The sequence below is a fragment of the Ursus arctos genome, unplaced genomic scaffold (genome assembly GCF_023065955.2).
Source record: "Ursus arctos isolate Adak ecotype North America unplaced genomic scaffold, UrsArc2.0 scaffold_13, whole genome shotgun sequence".
Taxonomy (NCBI): domain Eukaryota; kingdom Metazoa; phylum Chordata; class Mammalia; order Carnivora; family Ursidae; genus Ursus; species Ursus arctos.
In genome coordinates this window covers 2,575,088-2,599,841 of record NW_026622797.1, presented here as the reverse complement: position 1 = coordinate 2,599,841, position 24,754 = coordinate 2,575,088, and the positions used below count along the sequence as shown (strand labels likewise).

At 52.6% G+C, this 24,754-nt stretch overlaps 1 protein-coding gene across 9 annotated transcripts in view; it reads right to left on the bottom strand.

Moving 5' to 3' along the window:
* The window catches only part of RNASET2 (ribonuclease T2), a 53,078-nt gene extending 28,837 nt beyond the window's left edge, over window positions 1–24,241 (bottom strand). For 4 of the 9 annotated variants that reach the window (XM_048226188.2, XM_044386469.3, XM_057310902.1 and 1 more), the window contains exons 1-9: window positions 24,142–24,241; window positions 23,660–23,819; window positions 21,374–21,434; window positions 19,595–19,650; window positions 18,213–18,270; window positions 15,338–15,405; window positions 13,112–13,225; window positions 10,001–10,046; window positions 8,514–8,588 (exon numbers count right to left, since the gene is read on the bottom strand). In XM_048226188.2, coding sequence (XP_048082145.1) covers window positions 8,514–8,588; window positions 10,001–10,046; window positions 13,112–13,225; window positions 15,338–15,405; window positions 18,213–18,270; window positions 19,595–19,650; window positions 21,374–21,434; window positions 23,660–23,748 — 567 coding nt within the window. In that variant the 5' untranslated portion in view covers window positions 23,749–23,819; window positions 24,142–24,241. Of the gene's footprint in view, window positions 1–4,597; window positions 7,212–8,513; window positions 8,589–10,000; window positions 10,047–13,111; window positions 13,226–15,337; window positions 15,406–18,212; window positions 18,271–19,594; window positions 19,651–21,373; window positions 21,435–23,659; window positions 23,820–24,120 lie in introns of those variants that run through there. The other 5 variants (XM_026505199.4, XM_048226187.2, XM_048226189.2 and 2 more) reach the window with 5 other exon arrangements.
* Between the last annotated feature and the right edge of the window lie 513 nt (window positions 24,242–24,754).

The window sequence follows — 24,754 nt, the reverse complement described above, 5'->3', positions numbered from 1 at the left end:
TGCAGGTCTGACCCCATGGCAGAGGGCCTCCCTGTGATTCAGAGTGACACAAACGAGGTGCTGAGGTGCCTTTGGAGAGAGTGGCTTGCAGTCAGCAGTGGTCTCCAGAAGGAATGATGAGATTCTGAACTAAGTCTTCTGGAAAGGAGAAAACGAATATAATTCAAATATGTTTTGAATGACAAGAATAGAGCAAAGGAAGAGAAAGTTCCAAGTTAACGCTGGAGTTTCTGCCAGGACCAAGAGAGGGGAGGGTGGTGATGGCATTTACTGAGGAGGGCCACCAGGCTTCCATGGGAAGCAGTGACTTGGGACAGTAATCACTCAGGAACGATGACAACTCACTCACCAGCAGGGAGAGGCACTGCTTTGGGCAGGTGGGAGCGCCAGGTGGGTGCCAGGCCCCTTCCCCGTGCTGGGGATGCAGAGGGGGCTCCAAGGTCATTCCTGGGCTTCAGGGTTGGCGCTCTTCCTCTGGGTTTATTCAGGGGCGCTCTTCCTGTGATGCTCCAGGCAAAGGGATCAGCCCACAGCTGGCCCTCGGCTGGGGGTCGGGGGGACGAGGGGGGGAGCCCTGGGAGATCCCTCCCCCTCCAGCTCCTCCCCTAGCTGCTCCTGCCCACCCGCTGGGCGCTTACCGCCAAGGGGCCTTCCTTGGCCCCGTGGGAAACCCCTGCCCCCTCTGTTTGCCCCACTCGCTGGGCCCCTAGCTGCTCCTACCCACCAGCTGGACACCGACCCCCTCGGGGGGAGGGGCCTCTCTTGGTCCGGTGGGAGACCCCTGCCCGTCCCTCCCCCACCCACCTGCTCCTGCCCATCTACTGGGTGCTGACTGGGGTGAGGGTGGGGGCTTCCTTGGTCCTGTGGGAGACCCCTGCCCGCCCCTCCTCCCCCCACTGGGCGCTGACTGGGGGGGGGGGCTCCCTTGGTCCCGTAGGAGACCCCTGCCCGCTCTCCCTGCACTCCTCCCCCACCTGCTCCTGCCCACCCGCTGGGTGCTGACTTGGGGGGGGGCTCCCTTGGTCCCATGGAAGACCCCTGCCCGCTTTTCCCCATCCCCCCTCTGTCCCCCCCCATCCCGCTTACGCCCGCCCCCCACCTGCTCCTGCCTGTCCTGGGGCGCTGCCTCCCCGGGGCCGCCCCGGCCCCGCCCCCGAATGTCTGCAGGGGGAAGGGCGTGGGCGGAGCTGGATGCAGGGCGTGATGCATACACAGACTTCCGAGTGTCTGCGGGACAGACTGAGCCCTTGGGGCAGACTGCTGCAGCTTCCACTCCCCTGCGGCCCCCGCAGGGCCCTTCCTCGAGGTTCCGTCCGCGTTATCCAGCGCGCGGCCACCACCTGCTGTGCGCTCCAGGCCAAAACAAGTCCTGGTAAACAGTCCCCCTCAGGGCCTGAGCGGCATCCCGCAGTGACCTAAGCCTCCTCGTACGGGGTGCCTGGGCGGGCCACACGACAGCTCTGAAGCCAGCCTGCCCCCGGCGTCCCCCCGCCCCTGTCGGCTCCCCCTCTGACCGCCTGGCTTTGCTGGAAGCTCACGGGCCCCCAGCGCCAGGCCACGTCTCCACCCACAAGACAACGGCTAGCACACTGATAAATACGCCCTATTTAAAAAGATAATGGCTTTCTTTATCCCTTTCTTCCCCTACCGGTCTTCCTAGTTCTTATATTCCACAGATGAGAGAAATCATATGATAATTGTCTTTCTCTGCTTGACTTAAAGAAAGGGGAGGTAATCAGAAGGGGGAATGAAGCATGAGAGACTATGGACTCTGAGAAACAGATGGCTTCAGAGGGAAGGGGGGTGGGGGAACGGGATAGGCTGGTGATGGGTAGTAAGGAGGGCACGTATTGCATGGTGCACTGGGTGTTATAGGCAACTAATGAATCATCGAACTTTACATCAAAAATCAGGGATGTACTGTATGGTGACTAACAGAATATAATAAAAAAACAAAAAAAAAGATAACGGCTTATCAGAACAAAGAAAAGACAGGCTTTAGATAGACGGGTGTCTGAGAAGCCTCTCCAGACACACACACACACACACACACACACACACACACACACACCCGCTTTCCTGGATCTCCTTGGGCCAGAACAGAAAAGCAATTCAAACGAGAAGTTTGTTTAGATTCCCTGGCTAGGCTGGAAATAATGAAGTTGAAACCCTAGCCTCCAGCCCTGTACTTACAAAACGACTCAAAGAAACAATACCAATCTTTTCAATGACTCTCTGGGGTATAAAGTTTCTTTCTTGAGTAAGGACACTGCTGGAGGCCCAAGGGGAGGAGGGTCTAGACACAGACGTTCACCCTCTGCCCCTGCACAGAAGGGGGACAGGGATGGTCCACGCAGAAGAGAGGGCAAGACACCCGGAGGCAGAGGCCAGGGCCGCCGGCGCGTCTCTCCCTGGAGGCTGAGCCTTCACCCGCCCTCAGCTCAGACAGCAGGGCCCTGTCATCCTCTCCCTTACAGGGAAGACAAAATCATGCTACTGCTTTTGATCAGACTCCTGACGCGGCCACTTCACCATCTGTCCGGGGAAAGCAGTCACTGAGCATCCTGGTCTCAGGAACCCGGGTCTTCCCGTAGAGCTTATTTTTATACATGGCCAAGGACCCCGCTGCAGTTCCTGGAATGCTCTGGGCAGACAGATTCTCTTGTCCGCAACACCCTCCTGTCTCCATTTGCCGGGTCAGTCTGTCCCTCTCTACTTGTTGCTTTTTAAATCACCGCATTTCAGGTGCGCCTCTTTTATACCATAGAGTTTGGGTTTTGCTTTTGAGCCTTTTAAAAAGTTTTTTTTTCAGTGGGTAAGTGATGTGCTTTCATGTGTCTGCACAGGGCTGCTTAGTCTCAACTCTGTCATTTACATCATGTGGCAATTACCATGTGTGTTAAGTTACAGTGAACATTTCCTTATTTGGAGTGTTCTTTTTGTTTTGTGAAAAATTGATTTTGGTACTTGGGAAGGTTTGTGTTTTCAGTCTAGTGGTAACTGATGTGAAATGTTGGGATTCGGGGGTGAACGGTCAAGAAAGAATTCTTAAGACGTCTTTGGTGGCTTTATTAAAGTACAGGGCCAGGATCCATGGGCAGAAACAGCTGCCCTGGGGTGGGGAGGAGTGGCTGATCACATGCTGGGTGGGTGACTACCAACATATATCTTGGGGGGACTGTCATATGTTAAAGCAGACTTGCAGGATCCTGGAGGACCGGCTGATGTCAAGCTAAGGTTGCCTTTTGCCCTTAACGAAGTATGCCCATGAAGGCGGTTGAGTTCTCGGAGGGTTACCCGGCCTGCCTCAAGTAGTTGTCAGTGTGATGTGGGGAACAAAGGCAGAGGGAAATATAGATAAAATTAAATGTGCTTATAACCTGCAGCCCACCGACAAACACTTGAGGCAGGCAGAGTATAACCTTCTTCCTGGAAGCTCCCTGCTGTCACACGTTAATGCTTTGCTGGAGGGAGAAACAACTTCAGCGGGACCATAGCCAGGCCTCCGGGATCCTGTGAGTCTTCTTCAGCAGATCGAAGTCCCTTCGGAACTTCCCTTTGTCTTGACCTCCCCCAACCCCAACGTCTATCATCAGTTGCTCCTCACAACCCCAGGGGCAGCAGCTCTTTCGGCCCACGGGTTCTGTCCAGGGCTTTAATAAAACCACCTTTCTGCACCAAACACATCTCAAGAATTCTTTCTTGGCTGCTGGCTCCAGACCCCAACACCACTCCAAAACCTCATCAAACGGGCTGTAAGTTATAAGGAAGTTTAAGACTTTACAGTGTATAAATGCTGTCCCTGAAGAAGAAAACTGTAACAATGTAACAAAACTACCCTTTAAAATATAAGCCTTGCTGGGGTGCTGTGTAGCTGTCAGTGGGGCGACCGTCCAACTCTTGATTTCAGCTCAGGTCATGATCTCAGGGTTGTCAGACGGTGCCCCATATCTCCAGGCTCAGTGGGGACTCTGCTTGAGATTCTCTCTCTCTGCTGGAGATTCCCTCCCTCCCACAATTTGTGCATATGCTTTCTTTTTCTCTTTAAAATAATCTTTTAAAAAATAAAATAAAATTTATAGGGGTGCCTGGGTGGCTCAGTAGGTTTAGCATCTGACTTGATCTGGGCTCAGGTCATGATCTCAGGGTCGTGAGATCCAGTCCTGCGTCCAGCTCCACACTGGGCACGGAGTCTGCTTGAGGTTCTCTTTCCTTCTGTCCCTCCCCCCAAGGTTGCTCTCTTACTCTCAAAAAATAAAATTAAAAAAATAAAATTATAACCCTTGAAGACATTCCAGAGATAAAAGATGTGAATCTACGTAACTGAAAGGACCCACTGGGTACCAGGATAAATTGATCCAGAATGATCCGCTGAGACATATCCTAGCAAACCTTCTCCACAGAACTAACCTTCATGGCCCCTCTCAATTATCATGTCCTCTCTCATCTCCTATTGCCAGGGTCTGGCTGTTCATGCCCTTCTCTATCTTCCAGAAGTTTATTTATGCATCTGTCAGCTGTCCAGGAGCAAGAATTCCTATCCCCTTCAAAGGTCCTTCTAGCTGAACTAAGAATCAAGTTGACATGAGACGGAGTAACAGGAGAAAATCAGATTTAATAGTGTACACACAGGAAATCCACACGGACCTAGAAATTCCAGAGACCAGCAAAATGAGGTATATGTGTCATCCTAAACTAAGAAAAGGGCAGGGGACTGGGACTTCCAGGAAAGAAATGCAATTCACAGGAAGAGGAAAATGAGTACATGTTTGGCAAACAATGTTTGCTGGGCTGCACAACAGACCCCCTGGGACTAGGAGACTCTGATCAAACAGGGCACTGGGCGCCTCCTCCCCATCTCCCACCCCTAGTTCATATGGAGACAGCTCTCTTCCTGGAGCAGGGCCCCTATCTGAATTCTTTTTTTGGCCACTGAGGGGGAGGTAAAGAGCTTTTCCCAAATCTGGGTTTTGATTCCTTTATAACTCAAAATAATCTTCATGCCAAAGCGACCTATCTGGGGGCAGCCTGCCCTTCGCCCCCAACACGGCACTCACTCAAAGTTCCAGGTGGCTGGAACTGTTCACATCCTGATCGTACCTGCTGAGAAGTTGTTTGGTGTTTCTCACTGTGGTCTTTGTGCATTACCAGAAACGCACGTTACAAAGGATAACCTCAATCTTGTTTTAAAAAATCACTTCGGCCCGGATCAAGTAAGCCACCTTTACGGTGTGGGCTTTGAGTGCACTGAGGTCCCTCAGAGATCTCCTCTCCGACAATTCCTAGTTTTCTCCTTTTGCAGGAGGGTCGTTTTCCAGTGGGCTCCTCCTTGGAGTAACGGCATCACAGCACTGAAACCCTACTATACGGAACACAAAGACCAGCAGCCAGACCGGTCTTGTCTGTGTCCGTGTTGTGGGTTCTAATCCCCAGGACCCGTGAATATAACCTTATATGGAAATAGGGTCTTTGCAGGTGTAATCAAGTTAAAATGAGGTTGTTAAGGTGGCTCTAGTCCAGTATGACTGGTGTTGTTCTAAGGAGAGGGAGACCTGACACAGGCAGACACACGGGGGGAAGCCACAGGAGGGCAGAGGCAGGGGCTGAACAGAATCCTCCATGAGTGGGGGACTGCCGGAGCTGGAAGAGACCAAGGAGGATTCTCCCCGTGAGCGTTCAGAGGGAGCACGGCCCTGCCCACACCTTGGTCACAGATGAAAGGCCTTCAGGACCATAAAGGAATAAATTTCTGTTGTTTTAAATCACTCAGTGTGTGGTCCTTTGTTATGGCAGCCCTAGAACACACACAGCCTTACAGATTCACCCTGCGGGGAAAAAAAATTAGGACTTGCTCTGATGAGAAATTCAGCATCTTTAAGAAAATCGTCTTGCTGTTGGAATCAATCACACCTACCTGTTCCCTAACACTAACCCTAAAACATGAAACATCAGTTTTTCCTCACAGCATGACCTTTTACAGCCATTCAATTCAATAGATTTTTTGTGAAAGACAGGGTTATTTTGAAAATATGGTTGTTCTTAGGATTACGAAGTACTTAACACAAGGCCTGGCACAGAGTCAATTCTATTTTCAAGTGTTTGATTAAATAAAAGAACTTGGATGGTATCAACCTGATTAAGGCAAACAGATGGGTTCTATTTTAACCCCCACAGCCAAACACATTTCAAAATGACAGAGACCAAGGAGAAATCACGTTAAGAGGGATTTACAGAGCTCGGGCAGTCCACTTCACAAACGCAGCCGCTGTGCAGCAGGTGGGAGGCCTGCCCATCAGCGGGAGGAGCTGTGTCGCCCTGCGCACACGGAAGGGCGCGGTCCCTGGGGACGGGGCACAGTCTCCAGGGCTACACCGCGTCACCACGTTTCTGAGTCCAGACTCACCAGTGGCCCCACACAGCTGTGGCTGGGCTAGCTCCTCACACAGAGGAACCCAGGCGGTCTGAGCGGATCTTCAGCAGCACCTGACTGGGTGGGGACGCCGGCTGACATGTCCCCTGCAGCCCCTCGGAGCATCTCACCTGCCAGCGCCAGGACACCGAGTGGACGCGGGTGAGCCCGCTGTGAGCTAGGAGGTGGAGACGGCCACCCGCTGCTGGCCTGATCCCGGCTTGAGAACAGGCCCCGCGCGACCCCACGCCAAGAAAGCCGCCCACTTAGAGGGACAGGCAAGAGCTGTTCTGAATGCTCACCGTGAGCCCACCTCCAAGGGTGCCCACCGTGTCTAAGACCCAGAGAGCTTCATTAAGGAGAAAGAAGAAAATCTGTTTCCTTTATTCTAACCACAAAGCCTCTACTGAGGCACGGCAGACCTTTCTCTCAGTGTACCCACACCCAACCCGGAGTCACAGGCACCGCAGAGTCAGCTCGCAGGCGCGAAGGGGAGCGTTAAACACAGCAGCCTTCCAGTAAAGACACTGGGAAATGAACGTATCACCTGGCAGCCGCTTTCCGACAAGCAGCGGGTTGGGACTCTCTCTGGCTTTTCAAAACAACATCCCGTGGCCTGTGGGCGTCAGTGAGCGGTCTGCTGTGGCGGGGGGTAGAAGGCCGGGCCGTCCTCGCACACCTCCAGCCCCGGGCCCCAGGCCCCCCTGGGCTCCCCGGGCTCCCCGGGCTCCGTGCAGTTCCGTAGCTGCAGCTCCTTGGTGAAGCACAGTTCGATCTGACCGATCGTCTGCACCTCCTCACCCTGAACACGGAAAATGAGAGGCGCCTGAACACCTAGGTCTCAGAGGGTCACCTGTTCTGGGGTCATCAAGTCTCAGAACCTGAAGGGACAAGGGGGGACTCCAGGGACCAGCAACGAGCCCCTCTCTCCAGCAGCGACCGGCAGGGGGCCGCAGAGCTCGCCGCCCCGTCACCACCCAGACGTCCCCGGGGCCAGCCTGGTGGCCCCACATGAGCAGACACCGCCACCTTAGACACGTGCCCCCTGCACACGCGGTATATGCATCACGGCATCGGGAGAAGAAGTTCCGTAGAATAAATGGGTCAAAAGTACCCTACTGCTCAAGTCTCCATCAAAGCTGACAAAAGAAATTATAGTCCATCTACAAACTAGACAAGTATCTATGGCTAAAATGACTAAGACTGACAATGTAAAGCCCGAGACAATCGCTAACTTAGAATGTTTCGTACACCCGCCTCCTGCCTCCTGCTCCTACTCCACCTGCCAGAGCAGGTGTGTTCCCGCTGGGGCCGAGTCTCAAGAAAACAAACCCTACTCGAGCACGGCATCGAAGAACAGTGTGAGTGTGTGAGTGTGTGCGTGTGTATGTGTGTGTAGAAATTTTCTTAAAGTCCAATATAGTTAACATACAGTGCTATATTAGTGTCAGGCGTACAAGATAGTGATTCCTCACTTCCAAGCATCACCCGGTGCTCATCACAGCAAGTGCCCTCCTTCGTCCCAGTCCCTGTCTCCCTCTCCCCTCTCCCACCTCCCCTCTGTAACCAGCATGTGTTCTCTACAGAGTCAAGGGTCTGTTTCCTGGTTTCTCTCGTCTCCCTTCCCCCCCACCCGTCTTTCTATTTGTTTTGTTTCTTAAATTCCACAAAGGAGTGAAAGCATATGGTACTTGTCTTTCTCTGACTTATTTCGCTTAGCATTATACTCTCTAGCTCCATCCATATCACTGCAAATGGCAAGATTTCATTCTTTTTGATGGCTGAGTCATAGTCCATCGTGTATATATAGCCCACATCTTCATCCATTCATCAGTCGATGGACACCTGGGCTGCTTCCATGGATTGGCTATTGTAGATGCTGCTGGAAACAGAGGGGTGCATGTACCCCTCCGAATCCGTGTTTAACCATCTGAGATTTTAAAGCACGCACAGCATATGCCTGTACGCACACACTCCCACACACATGCACACACACATCTCTGCCCCTGGGAACTCTGTGGTGAGCACACAGACGCTGAAAACACTGAGCCTGTCCTCTTGATAAAGACAGAAAGAGCAACAAAAAGAGCGCAGCACATCTGACCTGCTTTGGTGGAAGACACTGGACTTTAGGTATGACTCCGTATATGCTGGCAAGGGCATCTTTAATATCTGAAATCTGAAATGAAAGAAACGCATTAGAAATACTTGGACAGAGGTGGTGTAAGGGCTCTGCCCCACGCACACGGGACGCTCCGGCTCCACGCTCACAGACGCGCACAGCTGACCATAGTGCGCAGGCCTCCGGGCACACGGGCTCGCAGACAAGACTTGGAGGCGCCCCGAGGAGAGGCTGTCGCCCACCTGGGCTCCACGTTCAGACCACAGCGGCCCCGCAAATGCCCCACTATCTCCATTCTCGCCCCTGCCCTGCGCTTCTATCCACACCCAGAGCCTGGCTGCTGTGTGCACTAAGGCAAACCAACCTCCCCCGGCCAGGACTCCTGTGTGAGCTCACATCTTGCTGCTTCTGAACCTAACAAGGTACCTGCAGCACCAACAGGGAGCTCAAACCATCTGTTGTCCTTGGTGCCTTTACTCTCATGGAAATAGACACATTCTGGGCAAAAACGAAAACATGGTTCCTCTACCTGCTTGAACGTGAACCCCGAGGACCGAGGGGGCCCTGTAAACCCTCTCTCCCGGGGCAGTGGACACTGTGTCCCCAGGGTCACTGTTCCCACCCCGCCCCACTCTCGCTGCAGGGAGGAAAACAGATCAAGAGGAAACTGGCTGCACAGTGGAGCACAGACCACATAGCACAGAAATGCCGACTGATTTCACAGTCAAGAGACCTAAATGGCGGCTCCGTGTGCAGTCAGGAGACTGGAAACCAGGGACTGCTAAAATCGGTAACTTAAAATCTTTTTTTAATCTCAGGAGATTAAATCAGCCTATATCGAGAACATATCAGGTTCTCTAAAGCGGGAGTCAGCAAGCTGACTGTGAAAAGGACCAGAGGAAGTACCTCAGGCTCCGGGGGTCACTTGGTGTCTTCCGGTGGGACACCTGCCCACGGAAGGTGATGGTGGGGGATGGTAAAGGAACTGGCCTGGCCATGAGCCAGTAAGACTCCATTTACAAAAACAGGCTATCCTGGGTGGAAAACAATTATCTTTTGCATACACTTACCAGACAGTAAGATCTGGTCTGTTTAAATTTCTCTAGTTTTATCACGAAAACAAAAATGAATCTTAGGCTTCCTCTTCAAACAAAATATTATAAAATGGAATGTGCTTCTCAAATCGCCTACTCCCCTGCCCTGTGCGAGCCTGGAACACACTTCTCACGGAGGGACCGTGAATCTAGGCTTCAAAAATCATCAGTTTACGCAGCTTTCCGTTCACACACAATGTGCACCAGGAAACAAGACTTAAATATAATCCATTTGGAAACAAAATAGTCAAACAGGAGGGGGCTTGTTGGAGTCACTTTAAACCCACGTGTGGCACTCGGGCCGCAGTGACCGTGGGTGGACGCTAAGCGTCCTCAGGGAGCAGACACACATTACGAAGCTACAGCAAGACTTACCTGGTAGTAATTGATAGATGGCTTTATTCCCAGTTTTTGGAGCATGCTAAAATTTAAATTAAAAAAAAAAACCAGCTGTATAATAACGTACACTTTCCTCTCGTTCTTTTTGAACATGACAGTTCCTAATAAAAATGAAGACACTCTTAAAAGAAAGCACTTATTTTCTATTGCTTTGGGCAATAAATCCGTGAGGAAGGACAGCATATAAATGGTGCTGGGGCTTCCCCGACCACCCCTCCCCCACAGCACGCACACTGCTGATCTGAGTTCTCTCTCCAGCACCTGGACCCTTCCCAACAGTGGCCAGACGGCCGGTACCCACTGGAGCTGGCACACACGTTACCACCTATTTGCAAAGCCTATTTCAAAAGATAGTTAGCAACTGATTTTGGATTCCAGGCTTATCCTAGAAAACCACACTTGGTCAAATCCTTAAATATATTCAACACCCACAGACTTGAATCATTTCCTAAAGCATATGGTTTTGACCAGCTATCCTATCAAAATACCGCAGGACTAGTGTACCTGTTAAATCACGGAGCACAACATAAGCAAGCCTCAGATTAATAGTCCCAAAACCACACTCGAGCCCCCATCGCGCCTCCCTGGGTTATCCGGGCTACGACCACCCGGAGCAGACAGAGACCCGGGCTGCCTCTCTGGACATGGACGTCGTCAGAGGAGTCTGCCGGAGGAAAACCCGACTGACCAGGGCACGCCTCCTCTAGCCGTGATTTCTGGCAACAGTATATATGGCGTTAACAAGACAGACTTTGTAAAGACTGCACGCCACCAAGTGTCTGGATCTCTGAGGTAGCGCTCCTGGCCCAGGCAGGAGGAGGTGGTAGGCAAGGGTCCTCGGAGCCTAGAAATAATCATGCCCGCTTCTGCCCTCACACTGTGCTGCGTAAACACCAGGTTTCAAAGGCTCTGGCTCTAGAAATGCAAAATTCACAAATTTTTAAATATTTATCTCAAGATGTAATATTTTGGGTATATTGGGTTAAATAATATAAAACCAATTTCATTGGTTTCTTTTTGCTCTTTTCAATGAGGTACTAGGAAATTTTAAGCTACATATGTGGTTTGCGTTATATTTCTACTGGGCAGCATTGCTGAAGAGTCAGGTCACCAAGGAAGTGAGGCAGAGAGAGAAATATTTGGGGAAGCCTGGCATTCAGCCCAGATTAATCTGTACTGTTTTCTACGGCATTAAGATTAGTTTGGCATTAATTCCCTGGCCTGTGTGGGTTATCCAAGATCTTCGGTTCACGATATTTTGCATTTTTTCAGGTTTGCTACCTTCATATGATAAAGTGAATAAAACACTGCTGGTTTATGATAATATGACAGGCTTCCCTCTGAGAAAAAGACAATCTGTGGTAACGGTTTATAATAGAGAAAAATACAAAGGATTTTATGTTTTGACTTCCTGATTTTGCGAGTACTGAGATTTTAGCTTTTCCTTGGAGGAACCGGGTAAGAGTCTGATTTCTCTACAACTCTATTCCCACGTAGTCTAACGGACATTACACCTCAGCACACGCTGTGCTCAGCAGGCCCTGAGCACGCATTTCTGCAGGATTTCTGCAGGAGGGAATAAGCAGGCGCCCCCACCCGACGGCCACGGCCTTTCTGATGCTGCAGTGACCCCACGACTGGGGATCCTGCACAGGCGTGTACACACGTAAAGCTGCAGAGATTCAAAAAGTGTAAACAGGAGGCACTTAATAAATAGTTGCTGGATGAAGGGACGGATTATTTAGATGTTTTATAAAAAGCTTTTCAGCAGTCCCCATTCCTTGTCCTTTCCCCACCCAATTCAGCAAACCAGGCCTGGGGAGTAAGCCGGACCCCGCGCGGCTCGTGCATCAGGAAAACTCGGGGCCGCCTCCTCTCTGCAGAGGGATCACGGATGGATCCTGCTCCGCCCGTGTGCTCCGCGGAAACTCTCCCGGTTACCTCTCACCATGACGTCGGAACTGGGTGTCGCCTACACTTCTGGGGTGAGGAAATGTTCCCAAAGGTCTTGCTCCTTCTGCGAAGAGAGCCTGCAGAGAAGCCCGGCGTGCGGGAGCAGGCCCGCATGGCCCTGTGTACCCCCCGAGTGGCAGTCCTCAGTCCTGCGGGTCCGAGAGCGGGAGGGCATTGGAACCTGAGGTGACCCCTCCGGCATCTTCTGGCATCGTCCAGCACGGAAGTAAGACCCAAAGACTAGAAACTGGACACATAGCACAGCCGGCCAGCGTCAGCCGCAGGATCCGAGGCACACATGGCTCTGAGGCCTCGTTCGGAGGGCGCAGTTCAGGCCATCTTGTTCTCCCCACAGGCGCTCGCCCCTCCTGTGCCAGCACTGCACCCACCCCACCCCAATCCCAGGGAAAAGGGGGCGGCCATGCCTCTGTACGCCAGGGGAGTAGCCCGCACGTGCAGAGAACCCATGCGGGCTCAGGCGACTGCCAAGCACATGTGATTCACAAGCTTAAACACAGGTGAAGAGCAAAGGCGCGTGATAGGATTCTGACTGTTCTAACTAAAGCAAACTGTCTAATTTCCCGTCCTGGTCTTTTAATGTAAGGTCACGGGTTTATTATGTGACCACTGAGATGAAGAAGACCAAGAATTCCTCACACCTGGTCACCAGAAATGCTCAGTGGACAGCCAGCCTCGCCCCCAGCTCGGGTCACGGGCGGGCCTGATGAGCAGGTGGGGCCCAGGCCCTCGGCAGGGCCATCTGGAGGTGGTCTTTACGAGGCCTGGGTAATTTCTAGGCTCTGAGGACCCCTGCCCACCACCTCCTCCTGCTCGTGCTAGAAGCACTAGAGCAGAGATCCAAACACTGAGCGACGCGCGGTCTTTACAAACCTGTCGCGTTAACGCGATAGACTTCCATCAGAAGTCCCGGCTGAAGACGCATGCCCTGGCCAGCCTTGTTTCCTCGGGCCAACTCACCGTCCGATGGCGTCCAAGCGCAGAGAGGGACCTACGCCTCCAAGGCTACTCTACGTGACCACGGCCCAGACTGATCTGGAAGGCTGGGTGGGAGATGCTAGGATTCCCCAGGACGGTTCCGCTGCCTGGGAGGACCAGGCCGCAGAGGGCCCCTACCTGTTAAGCTCCAGCTGCTGGTACAGATCCAGGCTTCCACCGAAGTATTTCTTCTGCGAGTTGAGGGCGTCTACCTGGGCAGCACAGGTGCCATGCTTCTCCCACTCGTGCTTCCTGGGAGAGTATTTATTACGTTTGGATCAAGTTTAACTTAAGGATCAGAACCTACTAGCACACTGTTAGCATACGTCCAACATTGAATCCCACATCCTATGGAACTGGACATTTTTCATTTAACACGAAATGGTCAGTTACCAGGCAGAAGTGACCATGATGTGGCCCTCTCGCCCGCCAACAGGGCCCACGAGCAGACCCGGGGGCCGCCGTCCAGGATGAGAGGCGATGTTAAGGCCCAGGACACCTTCCACAGTGAGGCTGCTCGCCAAACTGAGCCTCACCCAACTCTCATTCTTTTTCAAACAAGCATCAAAAAACAAATAGAAATCCTACTTTGCAGAGGGCTGTGTCCATGGCGTTTTTCAATATGGCCAATTTTATGAACAGATTTAATCTTAGAGAATTATCTCAAGCATGAAGTAATACCAAGACCATGTACTGTGCAAACTTGATTCCTATTTGGGATGAAAGAGGACAGTTTTCAGACAGGAGCCCTCCTCCACCTCCGGCCTCCAACGACAAAGCCGAGGTGGACAGGCCGAAGTGCCTCTGGGACCCTCTAGAAACTCACACAGCAAAGGGAATTTGGGCAACAGTGAAGCATGACCCAACGCCACACGCAGGGAGGGGGCCAGTGACAGCAGCTGCCCCGTACTCAGGCTCTAGGAGCATAAGTACTAACAAGAGTGGGATATTCATCTCTGCATTTAGAACAAAAGTTTTTAGATATTCCACTTACTATTCAACCTGAAAAAGCATCACTCTGCCTTTACGAGAGCACAAATACACACGTGTGCTCTGCCCGCACTACCTGGATTACATTCAAGGACCAGCTCAGGCCACCTTCTTTATGGGTATCTGATTTATTGTTAAGTCACCTGGCACCAACAACGTGACTGACTATGTCCTGGAACACTGGAACAAGTGGGAAAACCGTACTTGGCATACTCTGCACAGATTCGGCACTGTTACATGCACTGTGAAGGGCTGCAGAGGGTTTCCCTGCTTCCCCATCCCCCATTCCAGCTCAGTCGCCGTCAAGTACTGGGTAAGCCTTGTCTGGAACGCGGCTGTGCAGAACACGCACCGGGGACCCAGGCCATTCCTCTCCCTGACTCTGAGTGCTGCTCCTGTTGAAGAGAGCTGGGGGCGGGGTGGGGTGGGGGGGTGGACCCCAGAGCCACGTCCCTGCCACACGTGTCTGCCAGAGCACCAGGGACCCCGGGGTGCTCAGCACCGTTCCATGGTTTCAGAAAGCTTCCATCTACACTTCATTCTTTTCCTGAATATTCTACACACAAGTATTTCCAAATTGAATTAATCATTTTGGACAAAATCTGAATAATTGCGATGTGAATTATAAATTGCCACACTGGAGTGAGGCAGAGACAATAATTATTTTTGGTTAATATAATGTAAATAGAAGGGATGTTACTTTTACCTTCTTCAAAAGCAATGACTGAAAAAGCTATCTTGAGTTAAACACAGCATTTTTCTTCTTGGCTCAGCTCTCGCTACACTTAAAGACGTTTCTGGAACAGGCTGCGGGCAGAGCCGCAGGTGGGACCTCACCCTGTCCTCCCTAAGTTGTAGCATGGGACCGAGATCTTCTGAAGCGCCTCTTCTTTCTTGATGTATCTCGTGACAACAGCACAAAGCCTTTAAGAAACATTCTCTCCCGCCTGTGTTGGAGCGACTGCTCCTTAGATATGCATGTATTTGGCTTAGTGAAACCTCAGGAGAGGTGAATCTAAAACCAAGTGATGAACGAAATAGCAGATTAAGAGCAAGTCTATAAATTCCACTTGCCTGCATTTTTCTTTTCCGAATAGGCTCCATGCCCAGCACAGAGCCCAACAATGGGCTCGAACTCACAACCCTGAGATCAAGACCTGAGCTGAAATCAAGAGTCAGCTGCTTAACTGACTGAATCACCCAGGTGCCCCTTGCCCTCATTTTTTTTATCTATTAGAGAAAGGCCCTGAAAATGGCACCCCAAATAAAAAATCATTCACACATCCGTGGCTCAGAAGGGCAGCCCCGTGGTCTGTCCCCACGCCCCCAGCCCCGTGCGGTCCCCCCCTGAGGCTATGGGGCTCCTGCACTCACCAGAAATGGCTGTGATTTAGCGGATGGATCACATCAGGCCAGTACATCTTCATTTTGGGCAGAAGGTCCTGTGCATTAAAAAAAAAAAAAAAAAAAAAACTCAACACCTAGAAGGCAAATCTGATAAACCAATACATTAAGAGAACTGACCTCTGTAATCAGTAAGTCAGGTGAGTAAAACGATTCTGTCCTTGTTCTGCATGAAGTGTTTCTTAAAACACATATAAAAGTGAAATCTGACTAATCATGAAAGTGCATTGGAAAACAGGAGCACTCAGAGGGGAGTGGGTCAACACATGATGGTCCGGCCAGACAAGGGAATGTTAGCTCTAAGGAGAAACCAGCCATCAAGCCAGGAAAGGACACGGAAGAGCCTTCCATGCACATCACTGAGTGCAAGAGGACAATCTGAAAAGGCTGTGAGTCCCGATGTGCGCTACTCTAGAAAAGACAAAAGTACGGAGACAGTGAAGGGTCAGTGGTGTCAGGGGCCGGAGGAGGGCAGAGGATAGGTGGAGAACAAGGGATTTTAGGGCAGCGAACTCTGCTATATTGTATAACGGGGATGCATGTCATTACGTATCTATCAAAACCCATACACCTCTGACACAGAGCGAGCCTACTGGGAACCACACAGTGTCCGCCTGCGACAAAGTATCGATCCCGCGACAAGCATGCCACACAAATACACGGTTCAACCACAGGGGACACGGTGTGTGTGTTCGGGGGACATACGTGGGAACTCTGCACCTGCCACTCAATTTTTCTGCGTTAGGTTTCTGAGACTGCTCTAAAGAGTAGCATCTACTAATTAAAACACACGCCACAAAACTCAGGTTTTCCTTCCCCCAGAAAGGAGCTCATCCGGGCTGAGCGGGCTGGGCCCCCCTATGCTGTGAAGATAGTTGCCCTAAATTGAACAGAGTTCAGGTTTACTTTTCAGTTTCTACAAACCCATTAGATCAGAAACAAGGTTCAGTTAAAACAGTGTCTAAACAAACTCTGGGCGACCTCGCTTTCCCGTATTTGCCACTCCCCCCACTACCCGCCAGTCACTGAACAACTGGACCCCCCTCGTGTCGCCTGCCTGAGAAACCTTGCCCTCACACTCTCACGGCCAAACTTCCCAGGAAGCGGTCTGCCTCACTGTCTCCATGTCCTCCCATCTTGCACCTCCCACACTCGGGCTTCAGCTCCCACCAGCCCCACATAGTGGGGAGTAGGCCACATTTGTGGGGGACCTACGCTAAATTGGGCTTTCTGGGACAGAACAAGTAAACCAGCTGTGTTCTGAACAAAGAGTAGCTTGCGGCCACATCCCCACCTTGCCCGGCAGGCTGCTCAACTGAAAGGGCATTTTCAACCTTCCTTTTAGGAACCCCGTCAGCGCTCCTTCCTGAATCCCCCTTCTCCTGTCTTGCCTCCTCCCCTCCCCTCCTCTGGCTACTCCGTCACATGACCCCCCATCTCTGTTCCAGGCTTGTTCCTGCTTCTCCACCCCATCCGTGTTCCCACCTGTATGCTTCATACTGTCTATGCACTGATTGCACCCAAAGTTCATCTCTAGCCCAGACTGCTCCTGTGACAGACACACGTACCCCACCTGGACATTTCCAGGGCACGTCAAACCCAACGCGTCCAAAGCTGACTGTCAACCACATACTTGCCAAAGCCCAGTCCCCAGCCAGCACCCCCATGTCAGGAAGGACACCTCCAGCAAAGCCCCTATCCAGAGCCCCACATGAAGCCTCTCTCCCAGGGAGTCACTGAGCCCTGTTCACTCGGCTTCTGGGATCCCCTCCTGCTCTCCACTCCCACGGCCTCTGCCCACTGGGCTCTCCAGGCCTGGCCCGTACCCCATGCCAGCTCTCATGCAAACATGGCAGCCGGGGCTCTTTCTCCCTCGGATGGGAATGCTGGAGGCACTCAGCACGCTGTCATCTGCAATTCCACCATCGGGTCACGAGACTCTAGAACCAGGAGCAGCCCTGCGGTATTCGGCAAGCTAAAGTGAGTCTGGGAAGGGGGATGTGTGTCTGAGGAACGAGACGTTGCCAGGCTTTGGGGTGCACTAATAGTTCTCACAGATGGTCCTCAGACTCAGGCCTCCAGGCTCATGCCAGAGAAGGTCCTCACAGGAAGGAAAGAGGAGAAAAGAATGCCATGTGGACTAGAACGTGTGAAGGGTTTGGAACTTCCTACCTTGTCCTTTTGGGGGCCATATATTCATAGCCCAGGAAGGACCCCCATTCTAGCAAATCCTGATGCTACCTCATGTTTTCAGGAGGCCCAGTGACCTGGCAGACCCTGCCCTATAAATCCAGGTTCTTGTTACCAGACAAATGACTGATGCACAGCGAAGTGTCTCAAAAGAGAACATCTGCCAGCAGTGCTCATAAAAGCCGTTCCCTGGTATATGCAGTAACACTGGCCTTTGTGCTGGGAAGGCCTACCCCTTCCTTCCTGCTCACAGGCCCTACCTGGAAACCCAGCCGTCCACAGCCAGAAAGGACAGGAATAGTACCCTGCGCCTGTCCTCTGAGCCAGAGCGGTCTAGAAATGCTGGCCGGAGGCACAGGGGACCGGGGACTAACGTGGGCTGGCGGGGGATGGTCGGGGTCAGCTTCACCTTCGTCTGCTGTCACTTCATACAGTTCACCTGTAGTGGTGTGGGTCCCAGGTGGGGGAGAAAGCTTAGTTTGGATTTAATGTGTGGAACTGTTTTGGGGATCCATAAATCCGAAAAAGTGGCAGGGGTTGAATCCTGGTAAATACGATCGTGAGTCCTCATCTGAAAGCATGACGCTGAGGGTACACTTATGAGGAGACACCTGAGTGCGGTATGTGCAGGAGCGACATAACGAACACTGTATACCTTAATCTCTTCTAAATTAAAGGGCCATGATCCATTACATTCTTCTGCTTTATCGGGCCTTGAAATTAAAATGAAAAACAACAGAAATTAGTCTTGGTTGAGATGAGCTCCAAATGACAGGAGGCAACACTTCCATTAACGCCTACAAGGAGCAAAGGCAGAGACACTCTAAGGCCATGTGAGTCACTTAACAAGGAACGCTCAGGTAAGGGCCACCAAAGAACCCTTCCAGGAGTAAGGCAACAGGACTCTCTCCCCAGGAAGCAAATGAAACGAGCCAGTAGGGGGAGCTAGGGAGTCAGGCCCCCATCCTGAATTCTCCACCCCCAGCCAATCTCCACCCCCACCCGCAGGGCACTTCTCCCTCTCTTTACAGGAGGATGAGGCTCAATGACTCAGCATACAGACGGTGCTCACAGCGCACCTGCCAATGACCCAGGCTCAGCTAGTACGGTTTCTTAAAATCCCATGCACGGATCCCCTCCCTACTTCCCCACGTCTAATTCTGGACGTGTCAACTCCCAGTCTTCAGATGCAGCTGAGTTCCCAGGCCGCCAAATCTACTTCCTAGACCCCTGACGTGTCTCCAGTGTCAACAGGCTGACCTAGCACCCCAAAACCAGTGCAGTTCCCCGCTGGGTTGGGAGCAGAGCTGTGCACTGTCCTTCCAGCTACAAGTGAAGCAGCAGGAACATCAGCATGACCTAAGAAAGCCAAGCTCCCAGAGACTGCAATGTCGGGGTCACTGACGAGTCTGTGGCGAACGAGGGGCTGGAGCCGGGGCCCCAAGCCCCAGTTTAATTTGCTGCCCACAGAACCCCATTCCTCAGGAACAAGCACATGCCCGCAGAGGCCAGAACGCCCCTCCTCCCATGGGAGCAGCAGGACAGGGGCACAACAGACAGACTCGTGTGCACAGTTCAACATGACAAGTCCGTACACAAAGAGGGAAAGAAGAAACTACAAAAATGCAGGGGATACCCGGAAGATGAATTCGGGTATCTGCGACACACGTACAATGTGGGCACGCGGAACACGTATGCACACGTATGTACAGCGCACACGCGCTCACTTATCTTCATGCATCTACGTACTGCCCCCAAAGAAGGATAAAATGGGAGGCTTACATTTAGTGATCCCAGCCTGGCCCCACAGTCCCTACAGGCATATCTGAGGCAAATCGTCACTGTTCCACCAAAACAGAACTAAACCACAACAAAATTAAGGTTATTTACAAACAGCGAAGATATTTTAAATAAGAATTTGGTCTAGTGAATAAATTCCTAACAAAAATCACCAGTGTAACTCTTAGGACCAGCCTCAAGCTACTTTTGGGTTAGCCAGATTTTCCCTGTTTAAACGTGACCGGCGCTGGGGCTTGCCATAATCCGTGGATGGTCCAGTAATCCGGGGGGTCTCTGCAGTCGTGCTCAACCTCCTGCAGAGAAAAGACACAGGCACATCACCGTCCCGTTATCTATTTACTGCGGCTTCCAGCACGGCCCTGAGGAGCTGCACGGGGCAGGCGCTCTATCTGCAAGGAGAGGCCCAATCCTCAATTACACAACACATTCAAAAACTGAGTTTTGCTTTTTTTTTTAATGTGTTCTCAAATTAAGTCAATCTGCTGGAAACACCCTTATTTGCCTGTTAATTTCCTTACTGTGTAACCAAAAATAAATGTTTGAGGATTCACAGTCCCCATGAAACGAGCTGGTTCAGGGGCCAAGTCCGGATGCGTGAGTGACACAGTAAGTGTGAACATTACAGAATATAAACGTGAGTGCTCTGGAGCGAAAAATGCCAAGGTGAGGGTGGGACAATAAAGATAAACTCACAGAGATAAAAGCTCAGTAGCATACTCTTAAGGGACCTCCAAATTGTTTAGCTAAATTGGGAGTTCTTCCAAAACAACCAACTATCAAGAAATGTTTCAGCTATGGGACCAGGTAAGCCAGAACTCATGCCTGATGCTCCCGCAGGGAATAAGCCCATGAAAAGCAGGCGTGGGTGTCTGGTGAGAGGCAGGCAGATTTTCAAGCCATTCCTGTCGGGATCACCTTTTCTGGGGAGGCAGCTCTGCCCCAGGTTGGTCTGGCAATTAGGGAGGCTCTGGTTTAGGAGACTGGTACGAGGAGGTGAGAAAGGTACCTGCCAGACCAAGAGGGCAGAAGAGCAGGACGACAAGTGCAGGATCAGAGCAGGGGGTATATACCTCACCTCTCCGGACACCCCAGGTTCATCCCTCAGGAAAGCACAGTCCAAGCAGGGGGCCCACTTCCCACAGCTGCCCGGATGGTGAAGAACAAGGACAGGACCCACGGCCGGAGCGGGGGGTCTTCTGCTGGCCCTACGTCCAGTGTCTCAGACGAGCTTTTAAGGGGACGATTGGGGCCCAGGGACGGCTTTCATTAAATCATCAGCAAGTACCTGTCAGTCCCTGGCGTGTGCCTGAGGGCCCATGTAGAGAACCGAGGATCGTGGAGAAAGACACAGCGGCCACTGCCCCTGTAACACCTATGTCACTCATGTGAGGAGTGAGCCCCAACATAGCCCTGCTGCCCAGAATGACACCATGACCAGAGTACCGGGACGCCTTGTCATGGGGACCCCGGACTGAAACTAATTCCCTAACAGTGACACTTCACTAGCAGGTTTTTTTTTAAATCTTATTTCTGAAGGCTCAAGATTGGCATGCATTCCCATGCATAGTTACAGTCAGTGCACAGAAACACACCCACACTTTGTCACAGAACGGCCTCGCCCACCAAATGACCTTGTTCCATGCCCTGAAGGCAGATCTTCCGGTGTCACCCAAGACGGGAGCTTTCCACATGCAGACCTGCCCACAGGAACCAGGGCTCCCGCGACGCCCGCTGCCTGGGGGAGGGCTAGGTCTCCAACAAAACTCAAAGCTGGTCACAACTCCATTCCCCTCCCTCCAACACTACTCTAGCCAGGGCACAGCAACAGCACTAGAGGCAGAAAGAGACAACGAGGTGTGAAGTTTAGGAAACTCGACCCAGAGAGAGCAGCCCCAGAGCGTCAGTGATATCCAGCAACGAATGACACTCTGGCCCGCGAGGAAACGTGGGCACAGAAACCCAACCTGCATGGGGCTTCACCAGATGAACAGGGCCAGTCAAGGCAGAAAAACTCACCTTGCACACTGTTACAGGCCAGTGGTGAACCATAATCAGTTTTTTCCACTCATGATTGCCGCTGTTAAAAGACAAGGAACTTAGGTTTCAAGAACTGTTTTAAAGTTAAAGAAAAACTAATTCATCCATCCATTCACACCATCACGCATTCAACAAACACTGAGTGATTGTCATGGGCCAGGCACTACGGTGGGACGGGGACTCAGCCCTGAGTGAGGAAACAAGCCCCCACCCACTTGAAGCACGTGACCCAGGGAGGGGGATGGTGACCACGGTAGCTAAGAGAACACATGTGGTGCCCCACAGTGACAAGTGACAAAGAATATAAGGCATGTCAGCAGTGCGGCCAGGAACTGAAATTTCAGGCCAGAAAGCCCCGGAAGACCTCACTGAAGGGAGGCAGAGGCCGGGAGGGAGGGGGGAAGGAACCCTGAGTGCCTTCCTCCTAGGGTTGGTCACGAGTGTAGAAACAGAAGCATTGTCATCCCTTAGCCGCATTTGCGAAACCCATAAAGCCCTCAAACCTGAATTTTTTTTGTGGTTCGCGTGGCAACAAAACACGACCTGAACTAGCACGAGCTGCTCAGCGCTCTATACCCCTTGGTGTGAAGGTGCAGGTGCTTGGCCTCCCAGTGCTCCCTCAGACACGATGCTCCCTCAGACTCGGTCTGCAGCATGGCCGTTCCCTCCATGACCCACACGGCCTGAAACCTCCTGGCTCTAGGACCTCCAGGTGAGGGGGAATGGAGGGGGAGTGGAGGGGGAGAGGAGGGGAGAGTGGAGGGGGAGTGGAGATGCGTCAAACTGGTCGAAGCAGGGAGGATAACTGGCGAAAACACTCCACAGATGGGAAATGTCAGCAGCCACACAGGGACATCACTCAAACAGACACTTAATTCAAGATAAATTAGATTTTAGAAGGAATAATTCAAAAGTAAAACAGGAGCAAGTTCTCACACACTGGCTTCTGTAAAGTGGTGAGTCCTGCTGAGTCAAGTACAGAATCACATTAGAGATAACTTAGTTGTAAGTAGCACACAGTATAAAAAAAAAGATGAGCTGCAGCATGAGAACTGGAGCTGGGACAAATATCAGAAGCTGCTTTCTTCTGGGTGCAAAACCCTCGTTTAGGTGGAAACTGAGGCTACAGGATTAAGCTCCGGCCAGGGACAGAGAGTACCAGGTTGCTATTTACCATAAATCTATCAAGACTCAGAACATCTACAACACAAGGCCCACGCCCAACCTGGCAAGAGCAGCGGGGGTATAGAGAAGCCCCCCGAAGCAGTGCAGAGGCTGAAAGTGCTGTAAAGAGAGAGGCCATCAGGCAGAGAAGAGAGAAGAGTCACCAGGTTGTCAACCCAGCCAGCGCCTGGGAAACCACCTGCTGACCCTTACGTCCTGGAGGGTTGAATCAGCTGTGTTTTCTCCAAACCACACCTTGCTCACCGTGGTTGTCCAGCTACATCAGTGCCTGAACTATGAGGGGATTGGGGGGGGGGGCAGGGGCCACATATTACGTCAGGTCTTTATCTGACATTTACTGACTGCTACAGTCCAGGCGTCGCTCTATCTAAGCACATTCTGCCTCGCCTGGAATCAACGCTGAGGAGACAGGCGCTGTTTCGTCCGCTTTACAGATGAGCAAAGCCAGACAGGGAGCCCCAAGGTCACATCTGGATGAGCCAGCAGCTGGCACTCAACCAGAACCCCATACTACTTCTCCAATGATACACTCTTAACCTGATGGCAAAAACAAATCCATTAATTACAGTAGCTCTTTTTCAGAAAATAAGCTTTCTGGGAAAGCTGAAATATAATGTTACCTTTTCAAGTAGGTGATAAAACAGCAATGACACTTAATTAAAAAGTAAAACCCACCTTTTCCCTTACCTACTACGTAAGTACGAAAACCTTTATTAAATACGAAATCATTACCCAAAATAAATAGAAGAAAAAATTAAAATCTGGTGCTCAAAATTTGGTTTCCTCTACAAAAGGGCAACGAGAATCCTCCACAAAACCTCCTGTTTACCTCGGATCAGCAGCAACACTGAATGAAAAGGTGGAAGGGGAAAGCAGGGGGATGCAGAGCCAGCATAAGCAGTTTAAAAAGAGGAACCAGCTCCCTATCCCCGACGCTGTACCGGCACCGAACTCAAGTGTGCGCGTCTAGAATGTCGGAGGGTGTCAGAGCACCTGCCTGGCCGCGACCTCGACCCCAGGCCTCCAGCCCCTGCGGAAGCTCAGACCCGCCCCACCCACGCCCAGGGGTCCCGGGCTCACCTCCTCAAGGACGCGCGCGCGCCGCCGAAGCAGCACAGCGCCAGGCACAGGGAGCGCAGGAGCAGGCTGTGGGCGGCTGCAGGCTTCATCGTGCCCCAAGCCAGAGGACGACACACTCCCGTGCACAAATGCTCAGCTCCGAAATATCCGGCGCCAGGCCCTGCGTCTCCCAGAGAATGGACAGAACTCCTGAGGCCCACCTCTGACTGGCCGGCGGCCGACTCCGCCCCCGAGGTGTCTGCCGTCCCGAGGGGGCCCCCAGCCCGCCGTTCTGAGCGCCCCCCCCCAGCCCGCCTTCCCGAGGGTTCCCCCCAGCCGGCCGTCCCGAGTGGGCCCCGGCCGCCCCCCAGCCCGCCGTCCCGAGCGGCCCCGGCCCCTCCCCCAGCCCGCAGTCCCGACGGGCCCCGGCCCCCTCTCAAGCCGGGGTTCCGACTGGGCCTCGGCCAGGGCCCCCGCCTCACCCGGGCCCCCCAAGCACGTACGCGTCCCCGCCAGTGCCGCAGCGTGACCCCAGCCGCGACCTCGCAGTGGACTCCGCCCAGCCGCCAGGACCTGCACGTCTCCTCCCCTAGGCGACGGGCCCCGGACCCGCCCCCGTAGGCGGGCACGCCCCCGGCCCTGGCGGACACGCCCCCGTAGACGGACACGCCCCCGGCCCCGGCAGACACGCCCCCTGGCGCCCCTCCGCCAGGACACGGCCCCGTTGACCGGCAAGCCCCTGATCCCGGTGGTCCGCCCTTCCCCCGCTTGTCTGCTTGAGGAGGCTTCTCTTTCAGCCTAGCTCTCGTCCCGGGCCTGCCTTCTGTGATGTCTGCTGTGTCCCCGGCCCCTCCTCGCACAGTTGAACGCCTGAGGGACGTTCTGGGTAGAGCCGATGGCAGGGGTGCACAGGACCGCGCTTCCAAGGCCTCCGAGAAGTGCAGCCACAAAGGAAGTGGCCCTGTAGGGCCTAGGGCAGTGCTGAAGGCTTCCAGGAGCCGGGGCGCGACGGTTCCCTCAGGACTCCCTGCCCTTCGGGCCACCGGGCCCGTTAGGGAGGCAGCCTGGGACCTTCGTGGAGGTCATGTGTTCTCTTCCAAGAGCACGGAGCGCGCC